At 46.2% G+C, this 23,663-nt stretch overlaps 7 protein-coding genes and 1 long non-coding RNA gene across 12 annotated transcripts; 7 read left to right on the plus strand and 1 right to left on the minus strand.

The window, feature by feature from the left end:
• The first annotated feature begins 86 nt into the window (after positions 1–86).
• On the plus strand, positions 87–1,589 carry LOC9657372 (pentatricopeptide repeat-containing protein At4g02750). Its single transcript, XM_002974153.2, has one exon. The coding sequence runs from the start codon at positions 87–89 to the stop codon at positions 1,587–1,589; it is 1,503 nt and encodes a 500-aa protein (XP_002974199.2).
• Positions 1,590–1,611: 22 nt separating this feature from the next.
• Positions 1,612–3,401, minus strand: LOC9657373 (uncharacterized protein At4g15545). Of its 2 annotated transcripts, none has more exons than XM_024679358.1 (9): positions 2,910–3,401; positions 2,773–2,841; positions 2,651–2,713; positions 2,523–2,586; positions 2,378–2,446; positions 2,105–2,308; positions 2,002–2,047; positions 1,867–1,945; positions 1,612–1,810 (listed from the first exon to the last, which is right to left on the minus strand). In XM_024679358.1, the coding sequence occupies exons 1-9, from the start codon at positions 3,192–3,194 to the stop codon at positions 1,715–1,717; spliced, it is 975 nt and encodes a 324-aa protein (XP_024535126.1). In that variant the 5' UTR covers positions 3,195–3,401; the 3' UTR covers positions 1,612–1,714. The 2 variants fall into 2 exon arrangements, with proteins under 2 accessions (XP_024535126.1, XP_002974363.2); XM_002974317.2 differs by having other exon boundaries at positions 2,105–2,311.
• Positions 3,402–3,653: 252 nt separating this feature from the next.
• LOC9658026 (vesicle-associated protein 1-3) lies at positions 3,654–4,954 on the plus strand. 2 transcript variants are annotated; one of them, XM_024679282.1, is made up of 8 exons: positions 3,654–3,759; positions 3,816–3,842; positions 3,920–3,990; positions 4,057–4,138; positions 4,215–4,330; positions 4,376–4,504; positions 4,563–4,763; positions 4,831–4,954. In XM_024679282.1, exons 1-7 carry the CDS (start codon positions 3,753–3,755, stop codon positions 4,740–4,742), a joined length of 612 nt encoding a protein of 203 aa, XP_024535050.1. In that variant the 5' UTR covers positions 3,654–3,752; the 3' UTR covers positions 4,743–4,763; positions 4,831–4,954. The 2 variants fall into 2 exon arrangements, with proteins under 2 accessions (XP_024535050.1, XP_002974200.2); XM_002974154.2 differs by having other exon boundaries at positions 3,673–3,842.
• Positions 4,955–5,123: 169 nt separating this feature from the next.
• LOC112347816 lies at positions 5,124–5,965 on the plus strand. The gene is made up of 4 exons (XR_002992862.1): positions 5,124–5,207; positions 5,260–5,441; positions 5,489–5,673; positions 5,742–5,965. It is a non-coding gene; the product is annotated as an uncharacterized LOC112347816 (long non-coding RNA).
• A 291-nt stretch (positions 5,966–6,256) lies between these two features.
• On the plus strand, positions 6,257–10,510 carry LOC9657374 (rho GTPase-activating protein 7). The gene is made up of 21 exons (XM_002974155.2): positions 6,257–6,711; positions 6,773–6,809; positions 6,870–6,946; positions 7,011–7,081; positions 7,147–7,216; positions 7,288–7,432; positions 7,506–7,625; positions 7,680–7,757; positions 7,811–7,866; positions 7,915–8,072; positions 8,134–8,377; positions 8,447–8,674; positions 8,731–8,934; positions 8,985–9,028; positions 9,074–9,134; positions 9,181–9,264; positions 9,328–9,426; positions 9,481–9,650; positions 9,716–9,785; positions 9,840–9,920; positions 9,977–10,510. The coding sequence occupies exons 1-21, from the start codon at positions 6,670–6,672 to the stop codon at positions 10,316–10,318; spliced, it is 2,481 nt and encodes an 826-aa protein (XP_002974201.1). The 5' UTR covers positions 6,257–6,669; the 3' UTR covers positions 10,319–10,510.
• A 128-nt stretch (positions 10,511–10,638) lies between these two features.
• On the plus strand, positions 10,639–12,076 carry LOC9657375 (DDRGK domain-containing protein 1). Its single transcript, XM_002974156.2, has 8 exons — positions 10,639–10,773; positions 10,827–10,953; positions 11,006–11,112; positions 11,166–11,267; positions 11,321–11,479; positions 11,531–11,587; positions 11,641–11,677; positions 11,732–12,076. Exons 1-8 carry the CDS (start codon positions 10,669–10,671, stop codon positions 11,959–11,961), a joined length of 924 nt encoding a protein of 307 aa, XP_002974202.1. The 5' UTR covers positions 10,639–10,668; the 3' UTR covers positions 11,962–12,076.
• A 101-nt stretch (positions 12,077–12,177) lies between these two features.
• On the plus strand, positions 12,178–16,122 carry LOC9657376. Of its 3 annotated transcripts, XM_024679202.1 has the most exons (16): positions 12,178–12,294; positions 12,366–12,432; positions 12,509–12,686; positions 12,741–13,044; positions 13,115–13,240; positions 13,294–13,472; positions 13,543–13,642; positions 13,694–13,863; positions 13,925–14,174; positions 14,228–14,437; positions 14,491–14,637; positions 14,693–14,817; positions 14,871–15,024; positions 15,073–15,166; positions 15,431–15,669; positions 15,755–16,122. In XM_024679202.1, exons 1-15 carry the CDS (start codon positions 12,190–12,192, stop codon positions 15,667–15,669), a joined length of 2,448 nt encoding a protein of 815 aa, XP_024534970.1. In that variant the 5' UTR covers positions 12,178–12,189; the 3' UTR covers positions 15,755–16,122. The 3 variants fall into 3 exon arrangements, with proteins under 3 accessions (XP_024534970.1, XP_024534972.1, XP_024534971.1); XM_024679204.1 differs by lacking the exon at positions 15,431–15,669 and having other exon boundaries at positions 15,918–16,122; XM_024679203.1 differs by having other exon boundaries at positions 12,369–12,432; positions 15,431–16,122.
• A 2,712-nt stretch (positions 16,123–18,834) lies between these two features.
• On the plus strand, positions 18,835–21,416 carry LOC112347841 (E3 ubiquitin-protein ligase KEG-like). The gene is made up of 5 exons (XM_024679364.1): positions 18,835–18,944; positions 19,022–19,452; positions 19,525–19,616; positions 19,701–20,171; positions 20,224–21,416. The coding sequence occupies exons 2-5, from the start codon at positions 19,072–19,074 to the stop codon at positions 21,344–21,346; spliced, it is 2,067 nt and encodes a 688-aa protein (XP_024535132.1). The 5' UTR covers positions 18,835–18,944; positions 19,022–19,071; the 3' UTR covers positions 21,347–21,416.
• Positions 21,417–23,663: the final 2,247 nt, after the last annotated feature.

The following is a 23,663-nucleotide window of genomic DNA, read 5'->3' on the forward strand; positions in this document are numbered from 1 at the left end:
AAAGGAATCTCATCTCTTATAACGCATTACTTCACAAATGCTCCCAGAGTGCTAACGCAAACCAAGCAAAATCTCTTCTAGATGCCATGCCCGAAAGAGATTCCGTGTCGTGGACATCCATGATGACAGCATATGCTCGTACAGGGCAAATGTCCAGGGCTGAAGAAACGTTCGCTGCAATGCCGGAGAAGAATCTTGTGTCATGGAATGCTATACTATCTCAATATGCCCAAGTTGGGCATATTTGGGATATAGAGCGCATTTTCGAGGAGATGCCGGCTAGGAATATCATTTCCTGGAACACAGTTCTGGGTGCGTATTCTCAACACGACGTAGAGAAAGGCGCACTTTTTTTTCAGCATATGCCTTATAGAAATGTGGTATCTTGGAACTCAATGCTTTCGGGATATGCCCACAATGGGCATATCCACCAAACCGTTCGCTTCTTTGAGTGTATACCCGAACTAGACATTGTGTCGGTGACAATATTCCTTCCCGTGTGTGGGAATCTTCCGCAGGCGCGCTCCTTGTTTGAAAAGATCCCCGAGCACAACCTTCCATTGTGCTGCGCGATGCTCTCGGCATATTCCCATTTTGGGCGATTGGATGGAGTGTGGTCATTTTTTTCATCGTTGCCGTGGCAAAACCTGGCCTGCTGGAATGCCGTACTGTCTAGCCACATAAGAAATGGATGCCCGTACAAAACTATGGAGATTTTTACCACCCAAATGCCAGAACATGATAGTTCATCATCAACTTCAGTGATGTTAGCACATATCCAAACTGGAAACATCGAAAACGCAAAGTTTGTATTTGACACAATGCCTGAGAGAACACCAGCTGCTTGGAATGCTATGATAGAAGCATTCTTTTCAATTGGGGATATTTCCTCCGCTACAAAGATGTTTTCCTCAATGCCGCACAGGAGCCCAAGCAGCTGGAACACAGTGCTATCTGCTTATGCCCAAGCCGGGCATATTGATATTGCTAAAGGGATTTTTGCGTCAACTCCACACCGCAATGTTGTTTCATGGACTTCAATGATAGCTGCAAATGCCCAAGTCGGGGATCTTGTCGAAGTGAGAAAACTGTTCGAGTCAATGCCAGAAGGGGATCCAGTAGCATGGAGCTCTATTCTTTCGGCATATGCCCAGAGAGGGGAATCTCTAGCAACCATTGCCACCTTCACAAATATGAAACTTTTCGACATGCCAGATAAAAATTGTTTCTTGGCAGCTTTGCTCGCTTGCACCCACGAAGGTAGAGTCGAGTCCGCGAAAGAATACTTTGTTGGCATGGCTGTGGACTTTGGCGTGGATCCAGGGATGGAGCACTACTGCTGCCTTGTTGATGTCTTGGCTAGAGCTGGACAGCTTGGGAGCGCGCTGGAGCTTGCCGCGAGCATGCCTTTCGAGGCTGGAGCTTGGCAGTGGAGAAAGCTACTGGCAGCTTGTAGAAGCTTTGGCGATGTCGGCTATGGCATTCAAGCAGCCAAGTACTTTCTTTCGTCTAGGCCGCGAGACTCAACAGCTTATGTGTTTCTTTCGAGCCTTGTGAACGATCCAATTCAGTCCAAGGTTTCGATCTGATGCAACAATCTTCTCAGCTGGAAACACTCCTCAATTCTTTCAGTTTGTTAAGACAAAAGGAAATAAGAAACACTGGATAGCTTGGACCTTACTGATCTCCGAGAACGAGATCTTCCACCTTTCTCTTACGAAGGAAGGTGGCGGCTGAGCAATCCCTCAAATGACATGTACAGGTCTTTATTTCCAGGTCCAAATATGTTATCTGCCTTTCGCAATGTTTCCTGCGAAGCACTAGCGCGTTAAGAAACGCAGAAGCGTGATTTTGGAGAAGTTTTACCTCTCGTGTCTGCCTGTGAGCATTTAGCTCTTTAATGTTAGCAAGGAAAGCGCTGAACTGTTCATATGACAGTCGGTTCCTGGGGAGCACGCGTTTGAGACTCTGAACATCGGATTAACAACAATAAACACAAACCTGGCTTGGCGGAAAAACTCTTTCCCATCAACCTTCGGAGTGCGAACTACAAAAGCATTTAAATGTTAGTAACAGCCAGCCAGAATGCGTGTGAGCATAATACCTGGTAGAGCACCAACATGTGGAGGAGAACTCGGAGCTGTCGTGGCTTGACTAGCAGGAAGAGAGAGTGAAAATGAGCTCCGAATTCCGTTCGAAGGATGATGCCTTCTGGGAGAAGTAGCCGTGGACTGTCTTCTGGGAGAGCCAGTGGGAGTAAGTTTTGGAGTAAGACTTGGTGTCATCGAAAGAAACTTCTGCTTGGAACCTGCTGTAACCAGAAAAGCAACTTAGTAAAAAAACAACAAGCTTTACAGAATGAAAAAATCTTTGTTACCATCTTCGGGATCCTCTACAATAGCGTTTGAGGCTTCTACTAGTTGCGCCCTTGTAAATGGTCGACCATCTGGAAGAAAGAAAACTTGCACTATCATCCCGTACGAATGGTAGCGTAAAAAAGTAACAATTCACAATCGGTTTACCATGGGACGGAAGTGCATGAGAACTCATGTTAGATCGGAGGAGATGCTTGTCTCCATTCTCTAACTGCACCACACAATTGAAGTAGCTCGATCGGTCAAGCATAACGAGGAACACTTGAAAAACTTACAGTGGAAGAATTTTCATCCTCTTCTTGGAGAGATTGCATCAGTGTGCGTTTGAAAGTCTCCAGCTACGTAAGAAAAGCAAGAAATCAAGGCTATAAAGAGGGAAAAAGAAAGAGTTAAGTACCTTAGCAACGTCACGATTCAGCTTCTTAACAGTCGCCATAAGTGCGTTCTTCTCGTTTGCCATTTTGGCCTGGAAAAAGTAATATTTTTTTGAGAGGTCGCATTTGCCAATGCACTGTGAAAAAGAAATTCCCAAACCTGTTCTTCCAACGCATGGCCGAGGCGAGCGTTTGTCTCTTGCAAGGATCGCTCGGCTTCCACAAGCCGCTCCTGGAGCTCATAGATCGTTCTTTCCCTCTCCAAAATCTTCTGAGAAGCCTTCTTCTCCTCTGCCTCTAGCTTTCCTACTCTAGCCACAATTGCCATGGCTGTGATCCGCCTCGCCACATCCAGCTGCTCGTAAGGATCGTCGGGTAGCACCGAGCATATTGATTCCGGGAGATCAAAATCGGCATTTCCCATTTTCGACTGGCCAACGATCATCCTCCAGCTAAAAAACCCTCACACCGAGAACTCGCGAGACGGACCTGATATCATCCTCCAAGATTTGCGCGCTGCTGCTGGGGCGATCGGGGGCACAGCGAGGAGCGAAAGAATCGAAAGCGCGAAAAGGAGCGCCTAGATCAAACCCGAGCTCAAGAGCCCTAGCAATGCAGGGAGGACGATGGCCAGCCGTCCGATAGGCATATCGGACGGCACTATAAAGGCGGGGATTACGCTCAAAAGCGCATGAGCCGTCCGATAGGCATATCGGACGGCACTATAAAGGCGGGGATTACGCTCAAAAGCGCATGAGCCGTCCGATAGGAAATGGATGGTTCGAGATGGCCGCATTAAATTCTAGTGGTGGAGCGGTGTCGTAATGTGGGCCGTTGGATGGAATCCAGAATTTCCCGCCTTGCCTGCCCTTTCAATCTCCAGAGATTAGGGTTTTTGGTATTGCGGGCTCTCTCCTCTCTCGCGACCGCGGCGCGGCGGTGGACTGATGGTGCGGCGTGGGGCTTCGCGAATCTTGATCGAAGCTGCTACGTTTGATGCTGTATGGGAGGTAAAATTTGAGTGTAGTTCTCTTTGCGGCGGAAATCATGCCAGAGCTTATCACAGTCCAACCCAGTGAATTGGTTTTTCGATGTAAGTGGCTCCGATCTCACTTGCAGCTTCGAATTGACTTGTTTTTCTATTTTTTTTCTTTTGTCTCCTCCTTTCAGTTGAGTTGAAAAAGCAGCTTTCATGCTCGATTCGGCTCAACAATGTGGGCGACGAATTTGTGGCGTTTAAGGTCTTTCTATCTTTTTCTTCTTGAGTTTAAAACCACCGCATCGAACTTGGATAGAATTTGTGACAGGTAAAAACCACTGCTCCAAAACGGTATTGCGTGCGTCCGAATGCTGGTGTCATACAGCCTCGGGGTACCTGCGATGTTGCCTGTAAGAAGCTAAGCTATGGTTTTTTTTTTTCTATTAAGTTGGTAAAAGTTTTGGTCTCTTGGTTTTGATACTCCAGTCACTATGCAAGCTCAACGAGAAGCTCCGGCGGATTTTCAATGCAAGGACAAGTTTATGATACTAAGTGTTGTTGCAACAGAGCAAACAACAGTAGACGACATCCAGTCGAAAATGGTATTGGCATTCAATTTCTCATTTGTGCTAAAAGGTTCTCTACAGTTTACCAAAGAAGATAGCCAAGGCATCTGCGATATCAAGTTAAAGGTGGTCTATCTTCCTGGTGATTCTGCTCCATCTCCCGCGGCTTCCAAAGAGCCATTAGCAGGGAAACAAGCGCAACAGGATCAGGTATTTCTTTTCCAAGTTTCTCGGATTGTAAAGTCTGTTATATGTTTATTCTTTCTAGAGAAAATTGGATCCAAGAAGTCCTGCAAGCAAAGGATCAACAAGTGGTCGCACTTCGAGTGCACTGAGCTCGTCCAGAGTGCGCTTGTCGATCGTTTTGTTGATTGCAGTGGCTTTAATAGGTGTTTTGGTCGCGTACGCTATGAACAACAACAACAACAACAACTATTACAACTTTTAGAAAAACTGCTGTTTCCTGGAGGCAAGTAAAACTGTGGTGTTCATTTTATGATTTGCCTCAGACAAAACGATAAACCATTTGATTGCAGGGCGGCAAGTTCGTACGCACTCTTTTTCCTTTCCCGGTTCGTAGAATTTAGGACGCTTTAGCTCAGATAGGTACGTACGCTTTGTAGATGTCGTGAATTATCAAGAGAGATTATTTTTTTATTTCGATCCCATTTACCGTTCACTTTTCTTTTTATCCTGGGAGCTGTGCAGGCAGATCGTGTCCAACAAGCTGAAACGCTGGGTAATTACTTGTGGTTTTACAAGAAGAAAGATTTTTGACAAGCGGTTTTTTCCAGGTCCCAGATTGCCTAGTGGACCCGCTTAGCCGTACGCTTCGACAGGCATATGCATGAACAGAGGTTTTGACGCATTGGCACTTGAAGAATGATTACGCTGATGATCCAACTTCTTAGGAGTGAGTATGTTTCTGGTCAGATGTGATTTTCGGTACTTATAAAGCATTGTAGAGCTGCAATTCACCGGTTGGAGCTTGCCAACGAGGTACCCGCATTCCTTTTCATTTGATCTATGCAAGTTTAAATGCCATTCTTCAAGAATTATTCAAGCTTTTCAAAGGTTATGTTCGCTCCTGACCATCGTGTATAATTTTTACTCGAATTTTGTCGACCGACGAAGCTTTCACTCTCAGGTAACATCTGGCATTTTCGTGCAGACTGAAGGTGAATTCCGTTTTAGGTGGCCATCTTGCGGATTGATGGAGCAAGCAATGCAGCAGCCGTCTCCTTCCATCTGTCTATCAAAGCGATCGAAAGACTTTCGCTACGTGTAAAACGACGGCACAGGAAGAGTAAGCTTAAGTTCTTAGTGGTGAAGCTTCTCTTTTTTCACGGTCGGTGACCACTATTGCAAAGGAAATCCTGGTACACAATTTTAATTCTCTCTTGCTTTGTCGGCACCTAAAGCTTTCAACTCTTTTTCCTTCCTCTAGAGAGCAAAGGAGAAGGGCAATGCAATGCAAGAGAAAAGCCGAAAAGCTCTTCAAGCAAAGGATCCACGACTTCTCTTCAAGCGTCTCTCTCTCTCTCTTTTCGGTGAGTGTTCCTTTTGGTGGGTATCACTGTCGTCGTTCATGATAAACAAACGCAGGAAGGAACTTTTGCTACTCAAAACAATGAGAACATAGCGAAGGTTAATGGAATGGAAAGATTTGTAGACCTTGTCAATTGGTGGGTGATTGCGACTAGCTACCACTTTGCGGATGGAGCCAGGCTATTCAATTGATCCTTTCAATTCGTGGATGAAGAGAAGAAACTTCAATAGTTTAGAACTGATGGGTTGATTATATGGTTTTAACATGTCATGACGGAGTGGCACCGCCCGCCGTCGATCCTCGCCAAACCAACGAGCGAGAGCTCGCCACGTAAGCTCTCGTTTTATTTCAACGGGTGCGCCGAACGTGTGAGGCTCTATCCAACGATCTAGCGCTTGCCACGTCGGACTCTTTCGGCCTGGCCGTGGAAGACGAGCACTGTTTGCCCGGGGAGTGGTGTTTGGCCTCTTGTTCCAGTAGGGCGCAGGGCGCGCAGCGTCTGGAGGAAGACAGGGCGTGGAGGAGCTGCGGCTATGGCGATCTAGTCCTGTTGCGGCGAGATTCTTGTTGCTAGGCCCTCGGATCCTCGGATTCTCGCGGCTGGAGCTGGAATCCGTGGAATTCTGGCTTGGATTTCGTAGGATTGGGCCGGGGCGGCGCGGGCGAGATAAGATGTGGTCCAGCAGGGATTTCTCGCGGCGTGGTAGGGTTTGGAATCGGGCAATGCAGGTGAAATATCGTCACGGGAAGTAGAATTCGCGAGCAAGACTCTTCGATTCGTCCGGTCATGAGACGCGGTTTTGGAGTAGCAGCATTCTAGCAAGCAATGGTGACGCCATTCGAGCGGCCACGAACTCGGTCAAACGCTGTAAGTTTCTTGATGGATTGCTACTTTGTGGATGCGTTTTATGTTTGGTGTGCTTTGCCAGGTCTTCAAGAGTGGCCCGCTGTTGATTTCTTCCAAAGGTAGTCGAAGCGATGATTTCTTTCTCTATCTTAGCTCGTTTCCTCCGTTTCTTTTCACAGGTTTGGGATGGAAGTCATGGAAACGACGGTGGTTCATACTTACGAGGACGTCACTAGTCTTTTTCAAGGACGATCCGGTAATGCTACTGGTCCACTGATGCGCAGACTTACTCAGTCTTGCATACTTTTCTTCCCGAGCAGAACGTTCTTCCGCTACGAGGAAGCGAAGCAAGCATGACGTTGGGTGGAATCGATCTCAATAATTCCGGGAGGTACGTATCTTCAAATTAAAGAAAGTTTGTCCTTGCTAAATGCGATTCGTTCTCTTTTCTGTTAGTGTTCTTGTTCGTGCCGATAAAAAGTTGCTCACTGTAATGTTCCCTGATGGCCGAACTGTTACCCTCAAGGTGCGTCATTTACGTTCGTAGAGGAATCTTGATGTATAGTGTATCTGTTTCTGAACTTCCGTAACCAACAGGCCGAGACATCGGAGGATGTCGAAGAATGGAAGGTAGCCCTCGAGCGAGCGCTTGCTGCAGCCCCTAATGCCGCATTGGTAGTGGGGCACGATGGGATTTTTCGCAACGACTCTATTGATGTGATTGAAACATCGACTGAATTAGGTGCCTGTAGGAATTTTAGTTTTCCAGCGAGCTGCTGACTTGACATTTTCTTTTTCTTTTTTTTTTCTGGTAGGGAAAGACAGAAGATCCGTCAAGTCAATGGTTGTCGGTAGACCAATTTTACTTGCTTTGGAAGACATTGACGGTAGTCCATCGTTCCTGGAGAAGGCTTTGTGCTTCATTGAGCGTTATGGTACGGTGATAATTTTATCCTTGTGCTGTTCTCTTAGGTGCTGCAATTTGGCAGGAGTCAAAGCGGAGGGAATTTTACGTCAGTGTGCGGATGTGGAAGAGGTGGAGCATCGTATTCGCGACTATGAACAAGGTATAGGTTCCTTTTTCTGTGAACACGTGATCTACGTTCTATCACCATGACAGGAAAAACTAGCTTCTCACCAGACGAAGACGCTCATGTTGTGAGTGACTGCATAAAGGTAATGAGAATTACGTTGATAAAATCAGTCTTAAAGAGTTCCTTGCAGCTTGTACTTAGGGAGCTCCCTTCCTCTCCCGTGCCGACTCCTTGCTGCACCGCACTTCTTGAAGCTTATAGGCTTGAAAGCAAAGAAGCTCGCATTACGTCAATGCGGTTAGCAGTTGCTGACACGTTTCCCGAGCCTAATCGTCGGCTTCTGCAAAGGTACTTTTCTTTGTTGTACTCCATTTTTGTTTTTCTTTTTAATACAATGGGAATATGGCAGAGTCTTAAGAATGGGTCGGGCTATCGCCGCACATACTTCAGACAACCTGATGACGGCTTCAGCGGTTGCTACTTGTATGGCACCTTTGCTTCTTAGACCCCTTATAGCTGGCGAATGCGGTCTAGAGGATGATTCGGACATAAGCGGTGACCATGCTGCACAGGTCCACGCCGCTGCAGTTGCTGCTAACAATGCCCAAGCTATCGTGACAACATTACTGGAAGAGTATGACAATATTTTTGAGGTTTGTCTCGATACCAAAATTAAAATTATAGAAAATCAAATCAAAATTATTAACGTATACTTTTAACAGGATAATGATCAACAGGGGCCTCCCTCGCCCGAGATGTATCCTAACCTGGAAGGCAGCGAGAGCGGAGAGTCATCCGAAGAAGAAGTTCTACAAATGCACGAGACCGATGGCTATCACGACGCAGAGAATGACTTGGATGCTCAACCGGACGAGGATCCAGAACGTGTTCATAGTGGCGCTCTTAGCGAGACTAGTAGCAATGCTGGTAGTGATACGTTCGACTACAAGGTATTACTGATTTTATTTAGTGAGAACTCCCTTCACAATCAATTTTCTATGTCCAGGCTTATGACGGTAAAGAGATGGAGAAGGATGCTTTTGGAGGGAAGCCACTGAAAGGGTGGTCCAAACCCATTCATCTGAGAAATGAGAACAGAAATGAGGTGCTTTGGGAAGATAGTGGACGTCCTGCGACAACACCGAAACTCGATCTTTTAAGCGCTCGTAAGCCCTCCTCCAAGCTGCATGCTTCGACATCTGGCAGCCAGGTATATGCATGGACAAAGGTTTAAAATTTAATGACACAACGAGATTTCAGGCTAGCTCCAGAAATGAACCTGTTGATGGCTCTGCTGATGAGGAGTAAGTTGCTGAGATATGGTTTGCGGTACTTACTGTGTATTGTAGAGCGGCAATTCAACGGCTGGAGCTTACTCGAAGCGAGCTTCGGGCTAAGATTGCTAAGGAGGTACTCGCGTTCTTGCATGTTATTGTACTGATATGTGCAAGCTTAGGCTAAAGGAAATGCAATTCTTCAAGCGAGTTTGGAAAGACGAAAGCAAGCACTTCATGATCGCCGGCTCGCTCTTGAACAAGACGTATGCTCGTGCTATTTTCCTTTCCTTTTTTATGAGATTTTGACTTCAAATTGTAAACACCAGGTAGCAAAGCTTCAAGAACAGCTGCGAGTCGAACGAGAACTACGAACTGCTTTGGAATCCGGGTTCAGCCTTTCAACTGGAGGAAGTATGGACTCCCAGGTAAGAACTGTGTAGCAGTAGCACTTTTGTAACGAGAGCTTGCAATGCCTGCAGACTAGAGCTGAATTGGAAGAGATCGCAGTCGTTGAAGCAGACGTTGCAGAGCTGAAGAAGAAGGTTGCTGAACTACACATACAGCTTAATCAGCAGCGTCAACAGCAAGTAAGCTTGATGCCGGATACCTCTGAGCGCCAGCAGCGCTATAAAAGTCTCCAATCTCAGCAGTAAGAGCAAAGAAACCGCCTGACTGAAAGCTCATTTTATTTCCTGTTTTTCTGCGCTCTTGCAGGAAGATATTGCAGCAAGAGTTGGACGTGACTCTAGCTTTGTGCCACCACGAAAGGCAACGGAACGACGAGGTAAATGTTTCCAGCCAGTGATCAAGCACTAATGCCACCTTTTTTTCCCTCTAGCTCGAGAGTCAAACAGATCAAGATGCTTCGTCCCTCGAGCACGTCCTGACGCAGCAACGCAATGCACTGCTCGAAGCAAAGGTTGGTCTCGTTGCTACATCTCCTTACCACTTTCTTATCGCTTCGCGCATTGCCAGGAGGCTTTGAAGGCCGAGAGAGTTAGAGGCCATGATCTCCGGAGGCGGACTATTCAGCAAGAGAACTGGCAAGCGCTACAACCTCCCTCGGGGCCTTCAGCGAGGCAATTCGCGTGGAAAAACCAGAACGAGATGGCAGCAGCAGCAGCGGCAGCGGCAGTAGCAGCTCAGCGCCATGCTCCGAGCCCGCTGGCCGAGCTCACGACACGCCTGGACTACTTCAAGGAGAGACGATCACATCTCTTGGAGGAGCTCCATAGCCTGGATCCATCGCTGGCTGTGCCTCTCCGTCCGAGCGACAGCGCAGCATTGCCACCGGCCGCCCCAGTGCTGAGCCCCTGATTCGAAGTTCTTTTTGGAGCTCCCATTTTTGTTCTTGACATCAGGAGCTGATTGATACGACGCCTGGTTTGTTGCTTTCACTCTCTCTCTCTTTCTCTTGATGTGCTTAGCTTGTAAACATTTAGTCTGTCTTCACATATACTGATCTTGTAATGCAATATACCACAAATGTGAATATTCTTGGATATACCAGAAATGTGTCTTAAAATATGCCAAAAATGTGAATCTTCTTGAAAAGGATCCTTGAATATACTAGAAATGTGATTTTTTTTTAATATGCCAGGCATGTGAATATTCGTTGATGCTTTGGTAAACCCCAATGGAGTTTTTCCATTTGCCCTAAGCTGGAGATGGAGGGAATGCTGCTGCTCCTTGGTCTTCCGGTGCTGTTTGCGCTCATCGCCATTGTCTTTTGGAGTCTCTATGGCCGATTTTCTCCAAAATCTTCGAGCGCGGTAAGTTTGAGATCGGTTTGGAGCGATAGTAATCGAGATTTTTTGCCTGGCAGGTCTCCGATGATCCTGTTGCTAATGATTCTGGCGCGTCGTCGAGCCACAGCGCTGGAATCACGGCAGGGAGCCGGAGAATGCGACGCAGGCCCGTCGCAGCAGCGTCATCGTCCACCAACGGAGGAGGTATGACTTTTGGATTCTCTCCGCTTTCACCGATCGTGAGAGTTTTGCATAGATGAAGAAGGGGAATTGGAAGAAGACGGCGAAGAGATAGGCTACTACACGGCCAAGAGCTCGAAGAAACGAGAGCAAAAGAAACAAGACAAAGAAGCACGCAAGCAGGTCTGGAAAAGTTTACCATACTTTGTAGAGTAAATTCCATTTCTTTTGCTTAGGCCGAGTCTGCCGCTCGAGATCATAAGAGGGAGAAGCAAGACAGGCACGCAGAGTTACGACGACGCAAAGATGAAGAGCGTGAGGCTGAAGAGCAAAGGAAGGTAATGCGAAGCATCATCGATTAGCATGGAACAAACTTACGCTTCTCTATCAGGAGGAGGAGCTGAAAATGCAAAAGGAGAACGAGGAGGCTGCTGCTGTCGAAGAGTTTGATATGTGGAAGGGATCGTTCTCTGTGGACACAGAAGGCACATCCGGCGAGAACACGGAGGAAGGCCAGAGCCTTATCAACGACTTCGTTAATTTCATCAAGGTTTGATACTGTGCTTTGTTTGTGGTTCTTGCTTACTCTTCCTTGTTTCAGAATCACAAGTGCGTAGCTTTGGAAGACTTAGCCGCGGAGTTCCACTTGCGTACGCAGGTAAGTATCTCAATGTAACTTATGGTTAGTGGTTCTCTTTATGGACTGCGCAGGAATGTATCGACCGGATAATATCCTTGGAACAAATGGGTGAGTCTCTTTGTTTTTTCGTTGTGTTCTTGAAAAGAGTTTGAGGTTTTCCAGGGCGATTGTCTGGTGTGATGGACGATCGAGGGAAGTTCATTTACATCTCTCCGGAGGAAATGAAAGCGGTGGCGGATTACATAAAGCGAGAAGGCAGAGTGAGCATCTCACATCTGGCCAAGAAGTCCAACGAATTTATCGACTTGGAACCAAAACAGCAAGAGGTCGTCTTGGGGGACTTGGACGATCCCTTCCACTACGATTCGCCTCAAGCGATCACAGTGGCTTGAAGAAAGAGAGCTTCTTCAAGCCTGGTGAGAGACGTAGACGTAAACGAAACATGTACGGACGATGTCCCGTGAACTATAAACCTTTTGCCGTACATCGTCACGGCCTGACTTGGCACATTTTGATAGCTTATGTGGCGCCCGCCTCGCCCAGGGGCGCTCACCGCCAAACAGTCATAACCACTCCATCTCTCTCGTTCTTCTCCGGCGGTAGCATTTCTCGTCGCCACCATGAAGTCTCGCCAGTCCACCCCCGAGTACCAGGATCTCGAGAACCAGCCTGGGTTGGCCAACTATGCCTCGCAGGATAGCGGATCAAAGTCTTCCACGTCCAAGGTATGGTTGCTCTCTCCATTCATTGGTTTCAAAGAAGAAAGTTTGAAACTTTCTTCTTTTCTTGGCTTCAGCAGCGTCCCAAGAGGAAAAGCCGGGTTTTGCGAGAACGCCAACAGCAAGACATGTGTGATACACACAGTAAGCATTTTCTTTCTTCTCTGTTCGTTTTCCTTTCCTTTCGGTTTTCTTTTTAATGTCGTCGTAACAAACGTAGAAATTGAGGAGCGGGAAGTTCTGTTTGACATCACCGTGGAGGTGGAGGATGGCAGGGAGGTGCATATTCAGATGAAAGAGGGTGACTCGGCCGAGCAAATTGCTTCCAAGTTTTGTCATGATCAAAATCTTCCCAGCCAGCTTGTTTTACCGCTGACTGAACACATCAACAAAATAAGGTGAGCACGTCTTTCTAGTGGAAACCTTACATTTCTCCTCTTCTTTGTGTGTAGCAATTTCAATGATGATCATTGTTGTCGGTACATTGGACCCGACTACGGTCGTGAGCTCGAGGATGAATACTTGTTCTCCAAACGGAGGATCCAGAAGGAATCCGGAAAATATACATCCAGAAGATTTCATTCCAGGCCAGAAAGGCCATTTAAACACGAGCGAAAACCGAAGAAGGATCTCAAGCGCAAGCAACGGGCGTTTTCGGAGAGACTTATGTCGTGTACATTCACGAGCGCGGCCAAGCTTATTCCTCAGCCTCCCAAAAAGAAGAAGAAAGTTGTTGTCCGGCTCTCAGACAAGCAGGTATATGGAGCCTCGTGTTTTCGCTAAACTTTGACGGCCTGAGTCTCTTACTTTACACTGCTTACAGTAGAGAGCTCTATGTGCGCGCTTGCATGCCGAATATGAGCTCTACCACCGAAGACGAGAGGAAGAAAGGCGGTCCTATGAGGATTTCCACGAGCAGCAGCTTAAGAAGAAAAGGCTCGTGTTCTCAAAGGTAAGCACTTACATGTTTTTACGTCTTCTGAACATCCAAGTTCTGTTTTCCAGGGATCCAGGAAAATAATGAAAGTAAGGGAGTTAGCGGCCAAACACTTTCAAAACTACGGGGAGCTTCTTTACAGAGAGGCTATACTTGCCATTCAGCACAGGGAGAAGATTTATGAATCCCGACAAAAGGAACTTAAAGAATCTGAAATGGAAGGAGTAACCGGGAGCCCCGCAATCAGGTACTTGAAACCGACTCTAATACGATGTCGAGATGCTATTTTTCTTTTGTCTTTTCATTGATTCGTGCAGTAAGTTGGCAAGAAACCTTAAACGCAAAGCAGGAGAAGTTTGGGAGCGGCTCCAGAGCACCAGGCGGTCGGAGAGTCGCTTGCAAAGTTTGAGGGAACAGGTTCATCCATCGTTTTTTTCTTTGATTTTGTTAGAACTGGGATCTTTTCAGACTGCCGATCTCGAAGTGATGGAGTGCACTTTCAAGCCTCGTGTGAATTCCTCGGGGCCTGATATTAAAGAGATCAGCCACGGTACTGTTTCTCGGTTCGACTTACTGTTTTGGGACGCTGAGTCTCGTAAAAAGCGTCAGGAAAAGTACATGCTGTGGTATCCTGATGGGTACGTCTTCATCTTCAAACTTCTTTTTTCAGTTTCATATAGTTTTTTCCTTGGCATGCAGCATTACTTTCCGACCCGAAGTTAATCGGCCGTGTTGCCAAGAACCAGAATCAAGGCCAGACAGCGCTAGTTCAGCCTATAGTAAGATCAAGAAAGCATCACGCGAGCCCTCAGTTTTTTCGAGGCTTCTGGATTATGCTGCTAGATTGACCGGCAGAAGGCAGAAGGAGCGCGAGGAGGAACTCGTTGATCCTTCAACGGGGCAAAAGCTGTTCACTCCACTCACTGGGCGGGGTCCTCGAAACATAAAGGTAGTACAAAATTTTCTATCAGTTAATAACAAGAGTTTTTCTGTTGGTTGCAGCGAAATGAAAAATCTTTGCCTATTGGAGAGTTTCTCTACAATCTCGATGTTGCTGCCAGGGCTAAGAAGGAGGCTTTGGAAGAAAATATTAATCGAGTCTGGATAAACCTCTCCAATCACCATTACGCCCTCAAAAAATCTGAAATATTGGCTGTAAGGTTCGAGCAGCGGAATTTCCAACAGCTGTTTGGCTATTTAGACGATGACAAGGTACTCACTGCCCCTTGTCGTTTAGAACTTCATAATGTTGTTGTTTGTGGCAGGATGGCTACGTAGAGCTAGCAACAGCCGAAACAAAAGATCTCAAGGAAGACGTGGCCTTGAACATCGCAGAAGCTAGAAAGATGGGCTCGGAAGCCGAAAGACCCCTACCATTTCAAAAGTTTGTGGATCTCATGCTAACCGTACAGGTATAGTTTAGATTCTTGGAATTGCTTGTGTTGCCTCTAATTTGATTCTTTCCAGAGAAAGCGAAAAGGATTGCACATGCTTCTATCGAGCTGGAGAAGAAAGACGGCTGAGAGATTCTCATTTGAGAGGAAAATGAACCAAAAATCTCGGAAGCTGGCTGCTCGTAAGAGAGACTTCAGGCAAGCTTTTTTCTTTCTCCACTTGAGTGCTTCTCTGAACTTCATGTTGCCAGCTCGAGGGACCAATGGTACAAGATAATCTTATCAGACAGGCAAAAAGTCCAGGAGAAAATCGAAGCCATGAGAAGGCAAAAAGAGTTGAAAGAGATCAACCAGTGCACATTCAGCCCGGCAATCCTTGGTGGCCCAGGCAAAAGCCGCTTCAGGGTATGTATGTCTTTCGAAAACTACTAATGCCAAAATTTCTCGTGCCAGAATCCCAAGTTCGTCAATGACGTGCGCGTCCAAGAACACGGACAAGATGATGTACACGGCTACATCATCAAGGAGACGCAACTCCACGGTCCTGGTAAACTTTCCGTCTCCTGATTCCTGGCACGTATTTGCCCGTCCTGAGGTCTATTTTCTTGCTGCATTGGCCTGTATGCTGCTTGGGTAGTGTGAAGCTTCTCTTGCTTGCATCACACAGGAGTGAGTCAACTCGGACTTTCGAGCACAACTTACAAGTTGTGCTCCTCCCTTTGACTGAGATTTCATCTCATACTCTGATGAAAGATCATCACGTTTTTCATCTTTTGTTTTTGGTCTGTGTTTCTTCTTTCTTCGTAATCAGGTCCAGAACCAACCAGCACTGCTGCTGCTACCACTCAACCAGAAAACGGTGTTGGTGGCGGCTCAACATCAACCTCCTCCGGCTTTTTTAATGTCTGGAAGAGGTTCGTGGCTAAACCACCAGTGGAGGAAAAGCTTCAAGTGACAGAACCCGTGTTAGAAAACTCATCGGAGAGTAGTGGTGGTGATGATCATTTTGATGATCCTGCTGCTTTTCTGAGTGGTATCCCTGAGCCATAGGTGAGTTTTTCTTTGTTCTTTTGAGCTTTCTCTTTGCTTTCTTCTCTTGGTTTCCTCTTCCCTTTGACGTGCTTTGCTTGCCCAGCTGCTTTACGCAATTGTGGAGCGCAGTTTTGTTCCGGCAGCCATCCTGGGTAGAACCATTTCTTCCCCGGCCATAGTCTTTGTTTTCCGTTTGTTTCTTTGTGCCTCTCCTCTCGATCTTAAGCTTGGTTTGTTCTTTTGGCGTTTCTCTTCTTTTTTATCAGGGGTATCCGCCATCTCAGGAACAGCCCATGGCAAATAAGACTAGAGGTGTCATTTTGAGGCAGAGGACATGAAAAACCCGGAAGTTTACACAACGTAGGTGCTTTGGAGAGATTCTTGTTTTGCCGAGGCTTGTAGCTAGTTTGCTCCCTGTAGCAAGCCACTCAGACAAAAATCTTCGAGTTGCAACTCCAGGAGAAAAAAAAAGTTTTAAAAAACTAAAAATCACATGTTTTTTTCCTTTGTAGTACCTTTGTTTCTTATAAATAAATAAAAACCATATTCAAGACACAAGAACCCTAAAGCTCTTCACCAATGGAGGGAGAATGGAAGACCGTCCACCTGGTATGTACTACAAAGTTGGCAGAGGTAGCAAATAACCATGATCTGATGTGATTTATAGTTGCGGCATGGTCATGGCTATCACAACCATGACATCGTGGCTCTGAATTTGGGCTTGCTCTATCGTTTGATCTTTGATGGCGGATGGCGCCGCCTCTCAGCGGACGTCATTTGGCGGCTGTGGCGTTCATTTTGCTACGTCCTGTCTACCCTCTTCTTCCAAGCCCGAGTTTCGGTTCTTAGCCCAGATAAAGTGGAGCACCTGGATGACCAGTTTGACGCTAGCCTTACGCCCACCGGCTGGAAACAGGTAAAGGTTTTACGTGATAGTTTCTAGCTTTCGAATGACATGTTGTTTGCCAAAGGTTGTGGAGCGGGGTAAGCAAATTAGACAAAGTGGGCTTTTTGACAAGGTCGACTTGGTTGTGGTTTCTCCCATGACAAGGTATTGTTTGGAGATTTCCTTCTTGATCAATGGTGTGAGTTTCTCGATTTACAGGACTTTGCAAACAGCCGCTGGTGTTTTTGGAGGGGGAGATGTCTACCATGATGACAGCAGTGAGCCACTGATTATGGTTAATGGAGTTGGGAAAACTCCATATCCGGGAGGGACAATCTCAAGCCATGGATCGCCACCCTTTGTAGCTAATGAGCTTTGCAGGGAGCATATAGTAAGAGCCTTGATGGTCTTTAAATCTTTTCTTGACAACTCTGTCTCTTGATTGATCAGGGAACCTCTCGAGCTGACCATAGGCGTGACATTAGCGTCTACAAGGCCCAATTTCCAGGAGTGGACTTTTCGCTCACCAAAGATAATGAGGATGTGCTATGGAGGCCTGATGTTTCTGAGACAAACGATGAGATTCATCAGCGCATCAAAGAATTTCTTCAATGGTAAACTTTTGCAAAGCTTATACCTGGCTTGATTTTAACGGAATGTTGTCTTTCCAGGTTACTAAGCCGGGAAGAAAAGGAGATTGCCGTGGTTTCTCACTGTGGTTTCTTGTCTCGATTGGTAGACTTTAACAAGTATGGGATTTGCCCAGACCAAGTTCCCTCAAGGTACTTTTCATTTAGTCTAAGATTTGTGAGCCTAAACTTGTTCTTGCCATACAGCTTTGGCAATTGTGAGCTGCGGACTGCTAAGATTGGACTTGATCGTGAGCAAGAGCCCCAAGTTATGGTTCTCCACTGATAATAATTCAATCGCCTACAAACTGTTCTTTCGCAATATGGTGTTAAAGTTTCGAGCTCTTCGCTGTTTGTTTCTCACTGGCGGGCGCGGCATTCTTAGTTTCTGGAAGATTTTAAACTGCGTCAACTTCCTACGAGTCTGCGCCATTGACTAAATATCGACGGGAGAATCTTAATTTTCTTGAGCTCTGTGATTCAGTGCGCATGAGGATCTGTGAACCATGAATGCAGTACTGTGCGAATTCTTCTTCTGGAGATCAAACACCTACCTGTGGCTCCCTCTTGTAAGTAAGTAGCGTCCTGATCCGTTGATCTTGTCGATCTCAACGCAGAAAAGTAGAGATGGTGGCCGGTCTCTTGATCTTCTGGCTTCTAGTCATCGGCACTGCGTGCCAATCCCTCCAAGAACATGATCGCAACGCCAGTGTCTATGGATCACGCAAGGAAGACTTCGTTCCAACGTATGGCGGCGGCGGCGGTGGAAAGCCAGCAACCCGAGATGGAGGCTCGCCATCAGACGGTAACGGTGGCGGCAGTGGCAGCGATGGTGGCGGTGGCACAGTTCCATTCACAGGTTCACCTCTTCCACCGTTTAATGGAGGAGGCGGCGGCAGTGGCGGTGGAGGTGGGGGTGGTGGCAGTGGCGGCAGCGGCGGGGGAGGAGCACCCGGTGGCACAATCCCGTTTATTGGAGGCTCTCCGCCCTCTGGAACGGCTCCAGTCAATCCAGCTCCCACTGGAGGTTGCACTTGTTTGTAAGTATCTTTCCATTCCCTTCGATTGTTTCGTTTCGATCGTTCCATTTTGTTTCGTTCCATTTGTTTCGATTCCAGCTTCTGGGCGAATCACCCTCAGCTGTGGCCGCCATTCCTCACCATCTTCTCCAGCGTCGCGGCTATCTTCCAGGGGATCTCTCCCCGCGTCTTCGGCCCAGGGATGACGCTGCTCGCGGCCCTGCGCAACAATCGCACGGATCCATTCTCGCAGCTCCTTCGCGAGGGCACGGCGGCGCTCCTCAACTCGTATGCGCACAAGAACTTCCCGTATTCCTCCCAGTACGTCAAGGCGCGCTTCAACTCGGGCCTCGTCTCCAGGAAAGCCGCCGCTCTCCAGGCCGCCAAGTTCGCTCGCATCAACGGTGGCTATGGCGGAAAGCTAGACTACTGCTTCTTCTAGCAACAGATTAGTTGGTCAATGGTGGTCAGTTTTAGCAACAGTAATAGTCAATTTATAGTCAACAAAGTCAAGGCTTAAAGTCAGGCTTAGAAATAAACATTTTCTTTTCTCTTCCATTCTTTTGGGCGGATAGCCTAACTGCTGCCGATTTGGCAACTAAACGAAACCAACGGCTGAGATTTGCTAGAGCTCGAACATAGCCTTTTTTTCCCCTTCTCTCTGTCTTGGTTCTTTCAGCTGTCGCAACGAGCGGAAGCGCGCCAATGGTTTTTAGGTCTAGCGCGTGAGAGAGGAAGGCGAGCTCGCGCGGGCGCAAGGTAGTAATCCAGCGCTTTCCTTCATTTCTTCTCTCTTGCGCTGATTTTGCTGGCTCTTGCTCGCTCGGATGATCTAGGGCTTTGAAATCTTGTGATTGGAGCTGGAATCCGGGCAATCGGCGACGAGATGGGAGGCGATCTCTACGATTCCAAGCAGGAGCCGGGGGTTTCCAAGCAGGTAGCGGACCCGCTGTTCGACGAGGAGGAGGATTACGAGCCGTTTGAGGCGATTCCGCCGCTCAATCAGCCCCAGACGATCATCCGGCCCGAGGATCTCACCCTCAAGCACCGGATTGGCCGCGGCCCTTTCGGGGATGTCTGGCTCGCCACGATTCACAGCCATCGCGAGGAGTTTGATGAGTTCCACGAGGTGGCTGTGAAAATGCTGCCCGCCATCTCCGAGGATCACATCCGCGCCTTCACAAGTAAGCTCGAGAAAATCTTTTCTATCTCGCAAGGGGCTTCTTCCGTCACTTGGCCTAGGGGACTAACTATGAAAAATGGAAAGGTTGGTTGGTTTGTGGCACACGCTGTTGAATCGTTCTAAGCTCGATCTCTTTTTTTTTTTTTCTCACTGCAGGCTTGCGTGATCACCAAGTTTTTCGAGCTTTCAATCGGCGACAAAATGGCACGGCTGCCAGGAAATTGTATTCCTCTCGCGGATGCTCTACGGTACAGTTTTTGTTTGCTACCTAGTTTATGCGTGCTAGCGGTCTTTCTAAAGCACAATAATTCTTCTCTGTTTCTTTCTTTCAGCTATGGCGTCAACCTGGCTCAAGGTGTTTTGGACTTGCACTCTCGTGGAATTACGGCTCTCAACCTTAAGCCTTTCAACTTCCTTCTGGACGAGCACGATCAGGCTGTCTTGGGGGAGTTTGGCATTCCATTCCTTCTCATGGACGCGATATCCAGCGATGGTCCTCTCGTGTGGCTGGGAACTCCGAACTATATGGCCCCCGAGCAGTGGGAGCCCAAGCTGAGGGGACCGGTGTCTTACGAGACGGACTCGTGGGGGTTCGCTTGCAGCTTCATAGAGATGCTGACGGGAGTTAAGCCTTGGAACACCATGTCGCCCAGTGAGATCTTCCATGCCGTCGTTGAAAAGGGGGACAAGCCTGTGGTTCCAAGCGGCTTGCCGATAGCTCTCACGAGGATGCTGACGAGCTGCCTGGCATCCGATCGCCGTGATCGTCCAACGTTCACAGAGATTATGTCCGTGCTACGGAGGTAAAGCTTCCACTTTAAAGTTGATTTACGAACTTAACTCTCTTGCTTGCAGTCCGAATGTGCTTCTCAAGGAAGCGGACTGGGTGGTCGTTGCCGACAAGTCGTTCAAGCAAGGCTCAAAGATTGGAGTTGTGAAGAAGATGAAGGGACTGGAGTCTGCTCTGGTCCAGTTCTGCGACAAGCCAGGGGAGCCGGTGGAGTATACCGGACTTTTAAAGTGCAGCCCCTGGAGGGACGCCTTCCAAATTGGAGACGTGGTGAAGCTCAAGCCGTCCGTCGCCGTTCCGCGCTTTGCATGGAACCAGCAGCAGGCAGATGCTGAAGGCTCGGTGATCGAGATCGACAAGGACAACGCTGTTTTCCTGGTCAAGTTCCAGGACTCTGGAGAGACTTTCAAGGCCGATCCAGCAGAGATACAACATGTCTGTGGCGGTATCGTCGCCGGCGACTGGGTCCGTGTCCGCGAAGGCTGGTCGACTGAAGGAAGCGGACGATCGCCATCCAACGTGGGGATAGTTCACAAGATACTCAAGAACGGGCTCGTCCGTGCCGCGTTTCTGGGACTGGAGACGCTGTGGGAAGGACCACCAAACAAGCTGGTGAAGGCCTCTCCCTTCCAAGCCGGGCAGTTCGTGAGGCTCAAGAACGAGGTGGTGGAGCCGAGATTCGAGTGGCCGGTGAAGAACAACCATGGCTGGGAGACCGGCAAGATAAGCCGTGTTCTTCCAAACGGCTCGCTGGTGGTGGACTTTCCGGGGCGGCTTTGGAACAGGAAATGCTACTGGGCCGACGCGGAGGAAGTGGAGATAGTCCGGCTCAACGATTGCAACGGGGTTGTGCAGAAGTACGAGCATCTCCAGGCGATGCATTGGGCGATCGGGCCAGCGTTGTGCCTCCTGGGATTTCTAGCTGCCGTGAGAGTTGGCGGGATGGTGATCCGACCGTTTAGAGGTGGTGGCGGCGGTGGTGGCGGTGGCGGTGGCGGCGGCGATGGTGGCGAGAGGAAGAAGAGTATGGAAGGATCAGCGTCGTCTTCGCCATCGTCATCTGTCGCAGCTGCAAATGCGGAACGCCAGATCACTCAGTTCATGGGGGATTCGAAGGGAAATTCCCTGTGGCTCCCTCCAGCTGTTGCAAGCTATCTCTTCAAAGAAGGTGGAAACGCAAGCTCGTGATCAAAAGCTATCTGTACAGTGGAAGATATAATCTCACATACCTTTTAAATGAAAACTTCTTTCTTGAAAAGTTTTTCCCAATATAATATTTCATGATTTATATAAATACTGGATAGTATTATTGTAGTATCCTTTTATGTTATATATTCATATATATAATTAGTTAAAATCTATTAATAATGTTCTAAATGTTTTGTTGAAATTCATTAAAGATATTTTATATTAAATTTGGATAATTGCATATTATTTGAAAGTTATGAGAAATATACAAATAAGTAAAATTTTAATATTTGATTTTTTTGTCCGAAACATTTAAAACAAAATTTATTAGCTACTAGTGATTTAAGCATAAAAAAGTATAAGTTCTTAGAATTTAATTTATGATTAATTATATTTTGTGATTTTGGTATGGTATATTATATTATATGTAAAAATAAATGTAAACATTTAATTTTTTACATACAACTTTTTAATTAAAATAATATAAAGAAAAAACTATTGTTTCGTCATTGAAAAATTTATTGTAGTTAAAATCTACTACAAAATCATTTTATATCATCTAGGGTTAGTTGAAATATTTTATACAATCAAAGTATATATAACAGCATGCACCATATTTATTAATAGTAAGGGCATTGGAATAAATAATTCAAAGGTAATTAACATATATTAGTTGCAAAAATTTAATATAATTTTATGATGTTAGAGCATATTATTATTTAATGTTTAAATTAAAATTAAACACTCAATCAATAATAATAATTAATATAAAAAAGTTTTACATTATTTAGATAGCTAATCAAATCTTTTTCTTGGAATGTTGCATCGAGATTGGCTCTTCAAGACATTAAAAATTTTAAATAACATTACAAACATTTGTAATCACTTTGCATCCATCTTCTGATGATTAATTTACATTTATTTGATGATGATTAAAAAGTTTTGCTATGTCCAAGACAATTTTACAAACAACATAACTAAAGTATAAGATTTCTATATTAAAATTGCAAAAACTCGTGGTTAATTGCCTAGACAAAAAACTCAAGATCTCCCTTAGTAATCGGTTAGTTTTTTTTATCAGAAATCTATATTTATCAAGGCTCATGATAACAAAAGTGCTACTTTTTTATTTTAGATTTTATTGACTTTAATTTATCTTTTACATAAATATATTTAATAAGTATAATATGATATATATTATATTTGAACACTTTAAATAGTGATCAAAATGGCTAAATAAACACACCACTATATCTAGAAGATTTTTTTCTTTTCCTTAAAATTTTTATTTTTTATTTAGAAAGGTGTCTTTACAAATCAAAAAAATTATAAAGAGATACCGTTTGTTATTTTTGCTAGCCAGATTTAAGTTGAATTAGATTAAAGATTTAAACATTCCTTTTGCTTTAGTTTTTCACCCAAAGTAATTGATTATAGGTTTTCTTTCTACAAGATAGTGCCTCAGTTTGGGTAATTAAAACATGCTGATCTCTTCAGTGTGCTTTGGCCTACTTGGACAACAACTTCATCCTGCTACATCTTGCTACTCATGAACCTCTTGCTAGTGATAATAGCCATCTCATTTGTCACCGATGTGTCTGATCTCTGCACCACCACCGGATTCTCATTTATGCTCCACTAAAAGATAATCTTACTTACTTAGGCCTGCCAGCAGGAGTCACTCAACATCAATGCCTCGAGGAGTCCTCTTGGCGTTCATCATTGCTACCTTGGCCATCAGCAAGAACGATCTTGTCAATCCATTTCTCAAATGCTCTCGAGTGTGAAAGAGATCGTCTAAAGTTTCGCTGCTGGATCACGATAGCACACGGGAAGATCTCGCAAGCAAACTAAATGTTCTTCTCAAAAGCTATAGAGATCATGCAATTCGAAAATGTTCTCAAATTTTTCACGAAAGAATACTTACAGTTTTGCCGAGCATTCATCACGACCTCGCCTGTAACAGAAAATACAAAGGGACGTTATTAGAAATTAAAAAAACACCTGCCCTAGTGTTGCTCTTGGAGTTTCACTGGAGAAATCGCTCCCACCAGATCAAATTGTGCATAGCGAGTGCATGCCCCAGTCCACCACCAGGAGAAAGAGCAAGCCATAGCTTGCTTGCTGAGATCACTTCCCCAACACGCGAAGTTACTAGACCCGCATGCATACTACAGGTGTCATGCCCGTCCTCTCGTGCTGGCCGCTAAAGCATCAAACCCATTTTGACGGTTGTGGGAGGTTGTGCTCTTCGTTTTTATCATTGCCAAATTGCAACACCATTTCTCTCCCTCTGGCCATAATCTGTTCGATTTGA

Source organism: Selaginella moellendorffii, unplaced genomic scaffold, assembly GCF_000143415.4.
Source record: "Selaginella moellendorffii unplaced genomic scaffold, v1.0 SELMOscaffold_24, whole genome shotgun sequence".
In the NCBI taxonomy this organism is placed as follows: Eukaryota; Viridiplantae; Streptophyta; class Lycopodiopsida; order Selaginellales; family Selaginellaceae; genus Selaginella; species Selaginella moellendorffii.

Bases quoted from the DNA above. Each gene is read 5' to 3' on its own strand.
- LOC112347841 (XM_024679364.1), top strand. From the start codon at position 19,072: ATGGGAGGCGATCTCTACGATTCCAAGCAGGAGCCGGGGGTTTCCAAG. The intron at 19,453-19,524 runs GTTGGTTGGTTT...TTCTCACTGCAG, and splicing joins TAACTATGAAAAATGGAAAG to GCTTGCGTGATCACCAAGTT. The intron at 19,617-19,700 runs GTACAGTTTTTG...TCTTTCTTTCAG, and splicing joins CCTCTCGCGGATGCTCTACG to CTATGGCGTCAACCTGGCTC.
- LOC9657372 (XM_002974153.2), top strand. From the start codon at position 87: ATGCCCGAAAGAGATTCCGTGTCGTGGACATCCATGATGACAGCATAT.
- LOC9657376 (XM_024679202.1), top strand. From the start codon at position 12,190: ATGAAGTCTCGCCAGTCCACCCCCGAGTACCAGGATCTCGAGAACCAG. The intron at 13,045-13,114 runs GTATATGGAGCC...TGCTTACAGTAG, and splicing joins TCCGGCTCTCAGACAAGCAG to AGAGCTCTATGTGCGCGCTT. The intron at 15,167-15,430 runs GTAAACTTTCCG...CTTCGTAATCAG, and splicing joins GACGCAACTCCACGGTCCTG to GTCCAGAACCAACCAGCACT.
- LOC9658026 (XM_002974154.2), top strand. From the start codon at position 3,797: ATGCCAGAGCTTATCACAGTCCAACCCAGTGAATTGGTTTTTCGAT. The intron at 4,331-4,375 runs GTATTGGCATTC...GGTTCTCTACAG, and splicing joins ACGACATCCAGTCGAAAATG to TTTACCAAAGAAGATAGCCA. The intron at 4,505-4,562 runs GTATTTCTTTTC...TATTCTTTCTAG, and splicing joins AACAAGCGCAACAGGATCAG to AGAAAATTGGATCCAAGAAG.
- LOC9657374 (XM_002974155.2), top strand. From the start codon at position 6,670: ATGGTGACGCCATTCGAGCGGCCACGAACTCGGTCAAACGCT. The intron at 7,867-7,914 runs GTAATGAGAATT...AGTTCCTTGCAG, and splicing joins TTGTGAGTGACTGCATAAAG to CTTGTACTTAGGGAGCTCCC. The intron at 8,378-8,446 runs GTTTGTCTCGAT...TACTTTTAACAG, and splicing joins AGTATGACAATATTTTTGAG to GATAATGATCAACAGGGGCC.
- LOC9657373 (XM_002974317.2), bottom strand. From the start codon at position 3,194: ATGATCGTTGGCCAGTCGAAAATGGGAAATGCCGATTTTGATCTCCCG. The intron at 2,587-2,650 runs GTAAGTTTTTCA...TGTGTGGTGCAG, and splicing joins AGGATGAAAATTCTTCCACT to TTAGAGAATGGAGACAAGCA. The intron at 2,312-2,377 runs GTAACAAAGATT...TTCTGGTTACAG, and splicing joins TGTAGAGGATCCCGAAGATG to CAGGTTCCAAGCAGAAGTTT.
- LOC9657375 (XM_002974156.2), top strand. From the start codon at position 10,669: ATGGAGGGAATGCTGCTGCTCCTTGGTCTTCCGGTGCTGTTTGCGCTC. The intron at 11,480-11,530 runs GTTTGATACTGT...TCCTTGTTTCAG, and splicing joins ACTTCGTTAATTTCATCAAG to AATCACAAGTGCGTAGCTTT. The intron at 11,588-11,640 runs GTAAGTATCTCA...TGGACTGCGCAG, and splicing joins AGTTCCACTTGCGTACGCAG to GAATGTATCGACCGGATAAT.